General features: G+C 39.9%; 1 protein-coding gene across 7 annotated transcripts in view; it reads right to left on the reverse strand.

Moving 5' to 3' along the window:
- LOC129697950 (dachshund homolog 1-like) overlaps nucleotides 1-7,976 on the reverse strand; it is a 559,880-nt gene extending 551,904 nt beyond the window's left edge. For 4 of the 7 annotated variants that reach the window (XM_055636701.1, XM_055636698.1, XM_055636700.1 and 1 more), the window contains exon 1: nucleotides 7,006-7,976. In XM_055636701.1, coding sequence (XP_055492676.1) covers nucleotides 7,006-7,544 — 539 coding nt within the window. In that variant the 5' untranslated portion in view covers nucleotides 7,545-7,976. The remainder of the gene's footprint in view (nucleotides 1-7,005) is intronic. The other 3 variants (XM_055636702.1, XM_055636699.1, XM_055636697.1) reach the window with 2 other exon arrangements.
- Nucleotides 7,977-10,556: the final 2,580 nt, after the last annotated feature.

Here is a 10,556-nt window from a genome sequence, read left to right on the forward strand (position 1 = left end):
ATGCATTCAAAAATACATGACAGTGATATTACAATGCAATTAGCAGTCATGGTTTCCCCTCTCCATGAAAAATTATTTCACCAGGCATCAACTGAATTGTTAACGACAGTGCATTGGACATTTTGAGAAGGTCAGTGCATGAATTGAAGATATTGGCGGCGCATTTGGATTATTCATAGTTGCAAATTACATCCTAAATAGATTGGGAAGGAAGGAAGTGATGTTGAAGGAGTGGGGGAGAGATGGCGGGGCACAAGTAATGGACAATATATGTGTTTGCGTTGGGGAGGAGGCAGGAGATGGGAGGTTATGGAGTACTACTCAGAATAGTACGGACCAAACACTTGTTTTCCATTGAAGCACGGTATTAATTAATAACATTTTTCTTTGGGACAGCAAAAAATTTGAGGTAAGTATTCATCAGCTCTTCCAAAGTAACATGAAAAAATTCATCATGGCAGTTTAAATGAAAAAGAGCACAGGGTATAAAAGTACATGTTGCAGCTCCCGTTCGTTCCGCTGTAGAAAAGCAAAGCGCATTGGTAACTGTGAACTTTTTCATTCTATTTTGCCATAGCTGCACCAAAACACTGCAGTAATGGCTGTATTCTTAATCTCTCATACATGTAACAGAATGAAGCTTCCTCATAGACATCATGCCCCTGTTTATATTTGTTCCAGTGAGAGCCTATATTCCCAATCCACGAAAGCATTCTGAAAATTGGGATCAGACTGCGTCATTTTGTCTTGACTAATATTGAATCAATTTATTAAATTATCTCATATCTGCACACTATATCTCAACACCATTGACCTTACGTCGTTTCTTCCATGTGAATGATTGCTAGCCTAGATGCTGTATATTTACTATGTTAGCATTCATTTTCATTATGCTCTCTTGGATGAAGGGCACATCTCCTCCCTCCTTTGCTAAATCGCAAAGTAAATGTTGGTCTTTAATTGTCTCAACTTTTTTATCTCTCGCACCAAAGCGCACCCAAAGCACTGCTGAAGTGTAATCTCTCCTACGACAGTTGGAATGGCCAGTCCCGAAAATGATCCAAGCACCATAGTACTCTTTGCAATGCAACAATACCAAAATACCACAATAGCTCTGTTATTCCTCACTGTTTCCATAAACATTCCCGTTCTTGATCTTTCCCGTAAGCACTGGACTTCCAGCGTGTAGTAATGTTTGTATTTTCGAATAGATCAGTCTATCAGAGAGGTTTTGGCTTCCTTAAAAAATAAAGGTGAAGCCGGTAAAGTTGGAGAAATACATGATCTCTACAACTTTACTTTCCATTGATGCTTACAATGGCCAGTCTTGAGTCAAGGGGCAGACTTAGCATTTTTTTTTTGTAACATCTTGAGTTATGTTCATACCATTCACATTTGCAAGCCTATTAAGAATGCATAGGATTTTGATGCCTGCCTCCAATCTTGAGGTATTTTCAGATATGTGATCACGAAATGTTGCAAACTTTGTTGGACGATCTTCAAAATAAATTACCCAGATGAATGGCATGAATGCTTTAATTTTGGTAGGTCTAACAACTATTTGTATAGGACACCTAAAGATTATCCCATTTTAGCAGGTCCTTCCAAAGTGATTTGATTTGTGATAGTACTTAGAAACCAAAACCTTTCTTATGATACATCTTGGCCACAAATATATAACCCAGTGGAAACCATCACTGAGTTAGTGAGTCTCTGAAAGACCAATGGTAGCCGGACGGTATTACAAACCAAGAATACAATCTGATTGAAGATGAATTGAATTCTGATTGTGTGTGTAAACAAACTTTCAATTGTGATGTAAAGGTTCCTGAAATAGTCCAGAGCGATTGTGATTGATTTCAATCTACCACTACCAGGTGCTTTCAAAGGCAATTGCAGACTTGTGTGTGACAGTATTGGCTAACTACCATCCTATCATTAAACTCCCTTGTGCCATTGTGTTAAAGAAAAGATAGTATCACTACCGCTTTTCCCCCTCGCTCCATATTCAGTAACATAGAGAGTTTATTACAATTATCTTTTCCAGACTTATCATTCCCCTATTGCTCAGTACTGATTCATATTCATATACAATTAGGATTCAAACAGCCAGATTTTGCAGGTACATCATATATTTTGTTATGAATTTTTGTTACCATTAGGCGATATAAGTGAAGATCCACTTATCATGACATCACTTTCTGATGACTACAATTAGAGTTTATCAAGTAGTATAACATAAAGGTCTGTTTCACAAAACTAAAATTGTGTCAAGATGGAAAATTTTAAGGAATTTTCACCCTCACTCAAGTTCAGGAAAAAAAGTTTTGTAATGGTTTTATCATTGTTTATTCAATGAGGTCCAAGTAATCTTCGACTATCAAGTTTCCTCACAGTGCTCTTCCTGTTAATAACTATACTCCTTACAATGGCTCCAAAATCCTGTTACATGAAATATGAGGTTTATTTGGTCAAAATGACATAATATAGTAATATTTTGGTTGTTCCAAATCTCTGAAATTTTTAATTTGATACTAGCTTATTGTTACTCAGAAAGTCAAAATAAAGCTGATTATTGCAGAAAGCAATAAAATAAATGCTTACTAAAAGCAGTCCAACCTGCTCAAATAGAAGGGTTTCGGCCCGAAATGTGTTGGCAACTTACAATTTGCATCCGTGCATTATTCTGATCTTTATTAATAGTTGGCTAATCAGATTTTGTTTTTTTTTTTAGACAAATATATTTTTCTCCATGAATCAAACTGTATTTCTATGTATGAGATAAGCCCAACATATGAGATTATGCAGCAATTCTAACCAAAGGCATACTTACCTCTTAGTGTCAGTTGTGGTTTCATTACATATAAACAGAACTCCTTCCTATATACATTTTACAAAGAAAAACTTAAGTTATGTCACATTCAATTGACTATGTAAAATATAGCATACCAATTGACATATCAAGCTCTGTCACACTAGTTTCCTTCCTATTCCTTCCCTCACAGAAGGACCCTTGACCCTATGAAGATTGTGTATTGAGCACAAGAGCACAAGAAAACATGTTAGGTAGTGCATTTAAGATCTGTTTTGGGTTACTCTTTTTGCACCTTGGCATTAAATTGCAGTCTGAGCAGTTAGCAAGCAGGAAAGAGTTATACGTCTCTGGATGCTTGTACATGTAACATTTAGTGGAAAGTTGTTTGTACTCTCTTGATGCAAAACTAATGTGAACACTTTGGAACAAGCAAAGTAAATTGCTAATGTTACTGCAAGTATCAATTCAAACAAAATACTCTAATTTTCAGTCTCTCACTTTATGCAATCAATTTCAATTGGAATCCAACTACACACATCATGGCAATCTTTACATTGGATAATTTGCTGTCTGTTTCTTTGTAGATGTTCTGTTCTACATGACATGTTGCTATTGTCATTGAGCAGATTTGTCTTTCTCTGGAGAATTTTTTCAAACTAGGTGATGTCTTAAAGACTGTCTTTAGGAAGAATAACAATCTTATGTTGGGCAAGCAAAGACTTGAAAGTTCTGTAATCTAGTGCTAGATCCGTTATTGCATAATAAAGATAATACAATATTTTAAGCATGTAAATTGGACATTTTAACAAATTTTATTTTGGAATGAATCATTTGGTGGAACACATTTTCATGTGTTAGCATATTTGGATAGTTCCTGGAGAGTAAATGTGCTCACAGTCCTACATGACAGACTCCCAATCATTACTTTAACCAATTTGAAATTATACTGAAGAATATCCAAATGAAGAATATTTTGAAAGTACGACTAAAATTCAATAATGTTTTTTTTCTGATTTTCTTTAGGATGTAACAAATTTTTAAATTGTATCATTTGAGAACTGCACACATAATATAAGGTTCCAATGACATGTTTTAATAGTAAAATGTAGTATTTTAATTTTGACCAAAAACTAAAATGTACAATGATCTGGCAAACGACTTTGCTAATAAGAACATTTGTACAGTGTGTGCCTTGAACAGAATATGATTTCTCAACCCTACAGGGAATGCTCTTTCTTTATGACACCAATGAAATATGATGTAATGCATTTTGTTCAGGCTCACCTAGATTATCCAAATATAGAATGTTATAATTAGCCGTTGATCTGTTGAAATAATGTGTGCAGCATATCAGACAAACATTTCTTGGGTATCGTTACTGAACAGGATTCATACTTTTCTAGAAATTATTCCACTTTGTCTTATCATGCTAATGTTAAAAATAAGTAAAATCAGATTTTTGCACCTTAGTAGTCAGAAATGGGTTATGATGATATATTAGGCAATTTCCTACTATTAAGCATGAAATAATAATTATTTTCATATGCATCTTCAAAAATCACATTGCTGTTTTTTTAACATATTGTAACCATTCCAATACTGAATGGTTAAGATATATAATCGTAGTCATTGATGATTAAATATGTGCCTAATCATTAACAGCAATAAAAATATTCAATATTACAAAGATTTTCAGACTTCCCGTATTTTGTATTTCCTTGCATCACACGGCTAATTTACGTGATAACTGCATGAGCAAAACTTCCACTCACTATGAAGTAATTCAAGAGGTGCTCATTGATGTGTAGAGATTTCCATGGTCACTCAGTGATCTAGAAAATGCTTTGACAGTATTTTACACTTATTAGTGGACCAAAATAAATCACTATTATGATTATGAGCTGAGTCAATATGAGGCAGGTTAAGTTATGCTTTGCAAAAAATTATTGAGCTGCTGATGAATTGCATAACATGGACTCATTTTAATAATTTCATTGCCTAAGCTATTTTGATCATCCTGAAGGGTAAATTGATCTGTGGCTCTCTGTGAAACAATGAGCATTAAATGACAGATGTGGCTAAGCAAGATGTTGTAACCTTGTCTCATTGGTTTAAGCTATCCATGGTCTAATTATGCTTAAAACTGAACTAACACTCTCCCTCAAAAAAACCCCAACAAGAATAATTTTAAATTTAAGTTTTAAATCTGTGGAATGATACTGCAGTAGCCAGATAACATGTGAAATCTCTTATAAGGGAGGTTAAAGATCACCCATTTAATCATGCTTTTATCGAAAGCTATGACAACTTTCAACAGAGGTGTCATCAAGGTAACATATTTTGAAGCAACTCTTTCATGAGATAAGATCGTTTTACTGAACATTAGACCGCATTGTTCAGGAAAAGATACCAACACTTTTAATACACTAATGGATTCTTCAGTGAAACATAAGGGATAGGGCGTGTTATTGAAAAGTATCAATTTAACTCTGTATTCCTGCAAATTATAAATTTAGCTCTTGCATGAAGTCATTTTGACTAAAAACACGAAACACAGAGCCGGCCCTATTACTTTAGATCAACAGAAACCTGATGAGGGCAAAGGAAGACACCAGTGTGGGTTGTTGTGAATGTTGTCCTTGCAACATGTGATACTGCCAGACTCTTTTAAATTGATATGGATCATTAAACAGTACAACGTACACGTCAGAACTCAGCGATGTGCCATATATTCTAAAGCATAAAAAGATCAAAGTGAAGCTATTAATGGGTGGTGTAAAAGCACAATTGTTGGCAGCCATCTGGTACAGCCTGTTATTTTGCAACACATCATATTAGCGAGAATGCACTCAATGGGTTTCTATTACTTGAAACATTTATTCGTGAAACCGTACATTAAAAGTAATAAGAAAAATAAGTCGAGCATTTGTGCCGCTTACATCTTATCTCTCTTTGAACTGATGTGGCTAATTATTACTCAAGGATTTAGTAGATTTTTTTTTCCTAAATCAGATTAAACATTAGTTTGAACTAAAGTAACAGCAAAACTGAAGAATTGTGTTTTGAATGATTTCAAAGTAAAATGTACCATGAATATAATTCAGAATTTCCCCGATATGCGTACTCGTTGGAACATATGTTCCTGAGAGGAGACAGACGTGGGCTCATATGGCGATGTGAGCACGGAGTTGTTTAATTGTTCTGCGATAAGGTGTGTGAGGTAGATTGGAGATACCAGGCGGGGTGTGAAAGCTTAAAGTTCTCTTCGGATATCTTTCTCTACTCCATGGAACAGAACATCCCCAAAGTTTCCACGCAAGCTGACTGAACATGTTTTCGCTTGCGTGCATTAGAGCATTACTTGTGAACAAACTTATTTCCTCACATCAGTTCTAACCTCTGACAGAACGAAAGCGAACCATTTAAAACCGCCCTGTGATAAGATTGGCAGCAGCTATTGGAAAGATGAAATCCGATAACAGGCGATGAAAGGCTAATTGACCGGAAACATTAATTCGTAGTTCCTTCCCCAGCGATGCTGCCTGACCCGCTGAGTCTTTGCTCCTCTCTCTTTAGATCTAGTCTCTAAACTGGAGATGGGGGGGGGGGGGGGGGGGGGGGGCGATTAAACGGGAAGCTCGTGCTTTTGAGTTTTTATTTTATAAACCTTCATTAGTTCTGGCTACTTGCAGTGGAGGGAGGGAGCACATCAAACAGGTGGCGCTGATAGTGTTAAGAGCGCAGGAACCCGTAGCGTGTTCGCGGAGAAACGCTGAACTTGGATGTGGGTGAAGTGTGTCAAAGTCAGAAGTGTGTCCCGGGGAACTGCGATGAAGAAGTGGCAGGGCAGAGCTCTGAATCTCTCCGGCGAGTCCCGCTGTGAAACTCACCACTTTAACCATGCGATTGGCAAGAAGGGGCTGAAACTAACCAAGCCCTCGCACCCCTCGACCGCAACCCCCATCTACCCCCTCCCTCTCTCTTTCTCTTTGAGTGTGAAATGTTATTCTCGCTTTTCAGGAACTTTAGTTCCTGCCGATTTAAAATTAAGAATGAAACTTTCACTTTCACAGTGCCGGGGGGGAGGAGAGAAGCCTTGGTTGCCCGCGGCTGCTCGCTCTGTCCCGTCCAACCTTGCCCACTGATCTTCCTCTGAGGCAGACAAGTCGCAGCGCCAGCGGGACACTTACCTGGCATTGGTACAGTCGTTGTAGAGGACCTCGAAGTCTTTCCTGGAGATCAGTTTACAGCGGTTGACCCCGGGCTGAATTGCCCCCAGCCCTCGGAGAATGCGCACTTGCTCCACATTGCAGACCACCGGTGTAATATCCAGCCTCTTTAATTTGGTGTAGACAGTGTGAAGTCCCCCGACCAGGTGTTTGAGGAACAGGTCGAAAGCCTGAGGCAAACAGATGAGCTCGTGTCCATCCACGGTGAACGAGGCCACTTTGGCCGCTCGCAGCTCGACCATTTTACACTCGTTGTTCTGCGGTGTGTTTTCCACCGGAGACGGCGTGGAGTAAACCGGCTTGGAGCTCCCGTCCGCTCGGTATAGAGTCTGTGCTGCCCCGGCACCCACTCCGCCGCCAGTCGCCGAGGACGCAGGAATGGACGAGATGGCCGGCGAGGAAGAAGAGGAAGAAGATGAGGAGGAGGAAGAGGACGAAGGGGTCGCGATCAGAGTCTGATTCACCGGAGCAGGCGGGATCAGAGCCATCGGCGTGGCCATGGTCGCTGGTACATATAGAATTTGGTGAAACACCCAAGCGCTTCAATTCTCCTTTTTATCAGAACCAAGAATCATAGAACAAAAAACAAGCTCAGTGTTGGCTCTGTATTTGATCAAAGTTGTCTTTCTCTCTCTCTCTCTCTACTCAGGAGTCCAGCACAGGCTTTGTTGAAGTTATGTTTAAGATTCTCGGAGAGCAGGTCCGCCGGACAAACACACACATACACATAACACACACACACACACACACACATAACACACACACATACACATCAAAAGGAGAAATGACTTGTCACACGGTATCCCGGGGGCGGAGCAATTAAGTTTCCAGTCAGGAATAAATCAAATGGCACCCTTTACACTCGCATCAGAGAGAGAGAGAGGCACGCTGATTCGTACACGAGAATAGTTAGGGATAGAGCGCTTCAAGTGGGACGGAACTAGTTTACGACAATTCGCTTCTCTAATATAATTGCAATGCGAGATGTATGTGTGCAGGCATCAACAGTCGGTGTTGGGAATCTCGAAGTCTTTCCTGGAGATCAGTTTAGAGCATATTATATATATATATATATATATATGCAGAGAGAGAGAAAGAGAGGGAGAGAACAACTGTTCGACATCTGTGATTCACGCAGCCGGCATTGTTTCAGCCGAATACTAATCAAGGAGTAACACATCCAAAATTTTGCACCGAATCTGCAACCTCTCCACAGACCCCTTCAAAATACAAAACAGACCTCTTCACCCTCTCTTCTCCCACCTCCCCCCCCCCCCCCCCCCCCCCCCCATCCAGCCCTCAACCTGAATAAATCAAACCGGATTATTGCAGTGAAATCAATGCGTTCACTATTTCATCGCCAAAGATCTGAAGGCATCAATGGATCAACTTTGCGACTACACGATGGGCCGCTTACACTCTGTACTATCTTCGCCGTCAGTGGGGTTTGTTGTGTGTGTGTGTGTGTGCGCGCATGAGTATCAATTTACTTATGAGTAAGAGTGATCCAAGCCACAATCGGTTCTACACCGGGGGCACATCTATCGGTCTTCAACCAGTTCCTGGACTAAACATGTGACATTAAAGAAAGAGGGGACACAGAACAACAGTAACTATTAAGACGAATCTTACATTGTTGGTATAATCTGCTTTCACACCCAGGAGACAAATACCTGCAGGACCCCCGCTCCCTCTAGTCCCTCTCGGCTCAAGCCTGTCATTTTATATGAAAAGCATGAAGAAATACCAAAGTTATTAAAACACAGCGGGGCAGACGGAACAGGTCAGCCTTTTCAGCGGCCGTCGGGTAAACAATATACCTTAGCCAGGGGATTTTGTCACAGTTAACACACACACACACACAGAAACACACACACATACACACACACCAAGCAAACAACGACACAAGGTCTATACCCAGTGCGTTGATTTTGTAAACAAACTAGGCATCACGCCGTATCAACACGACAGGTTGAAATGTAACCATTCTGTATGAGACTAGCGCACGTATTGACAAGTAAACTGGTTCTAAACCATCGTTTGTGGATTTAAAAACAAGTTGGGCGGGTGACGGGGAGTGGGAGATTATTAACGCGAGACAAGAGTAAAGTTTCTAATGTAAATATGAAAAATATTTTGAGTGGCAGCATTATTGATGCGTGTGTGTGCGTGTGGGAGGGAGGCGGGTGGTGGGTATTGGGGGAAAACCCGCTTCTTTTCATTCCCTTAGCATTTTTTTCTTTCTCAGCGGACAGCTGAGACTCAAAAGTCACGGCTTCTAAAACAGCGTTGGGAATAATTGGAGCTTCTGCTAAAACAATCACATAGAATTCAATGACATACATTTACCCCTCCCCGTTTTAATTTAGAAAGAGAAACCACAAATTATCTTTCAAAATAGAGAATTGCTGCTCTTTAAGTGCAGAAGCGACAGATTGTGATGCGAAATAAATCAATAAGATCATTTAAAATTCAGCGGCTCCGAGACGAGGTCTTCAAATTGTCCTTTTGTTACGTGCCAAGCTCTAGTCACAGTTTATAGTCTCAACGAGGTATTGTCAAGAACGCTAACTCGACACAATCTTTTTTTTGGTGGGGGGGAGGGGGGGTGGAGATGGGATGGGAGGGAGGGGATTGGTGAAGGAACATTTGAACAAACTGCTGAGTTATTCACTACTGGTTATTCACTAGTGGACCAATGGTTAATTGATGCGGGACTCATTTATAGTCATAAACAAATAGAAATCTCTCAGAATCGAACAGAACCGTTGGCGTGCATCTGGGCGCAAAGTTCCCGTTTTGTTTTGTTTTTCAACAGGTCGCCGCGCACACACATCCTCTCTCTCTCTCTCTCTCTCTCTCTCTCTCTCTCTCTCTCTCTCACACACACACACACACACACACACACACACACACACACACACACAAACAAGCGGTATTTTAGTCTTACTCGATGTAATTCGAAAGATTCGGTGTACGGAGAGCGTGTCCCGTTACGTATATTTCCCCCCTAAACGTGTTTGTCATTTTGCAGAGGCTTGTACATGCAAGATCAGAAGCTGTGAATAAACATGGCTTAATTCCCAAAGCAGCTGACAGTCAAATATGAAGTTCATTTAAATGGTGACCAGAAGAAGCTCATGATTAATAGATGCAAGTGTCGGACTGATATTCCAGGCACGACCCAATGGTAATTGTATTTGCTTTTAATTGAAGCCAAACCACTTCAAGAACTCGCATTTGAATTCATGGGGAAGGGAGAGAGAGAAAAAAAAACGATTTGACCGCAGAAATGTTGATTAAGGCCGACGTTGATTTGACAAACAAGTAATATTTCACAATGTGCTGTGGAAAGAAAAAACGAAAATAGCTGACATTAACCGCACACAGCAGCCAGCATCCAATAACTATTACAATATTTTATTTTCGACACACACCACAATCACTATCTTGTCTTAAAATGTGGAGCTGTTCTGGTGAAAGATTGTTGTAGAATCGAGCGTGAAGAAAAC

Source organism: Leucoraja erinacea, chromosome 6 (assembly GCF_028641065.1).
Source record: "Leucoraja erinacea ecotype New England chromosome 6, Leri_hhj_1, whole genome shotgun sequence".
Taxonomy (NCBI): Eukaryota; Metazoa; Chordata; class Chondrichthyes; order Rajiformes; family Rajidae; genus Leucoraja; species Leucoraja erinaceus.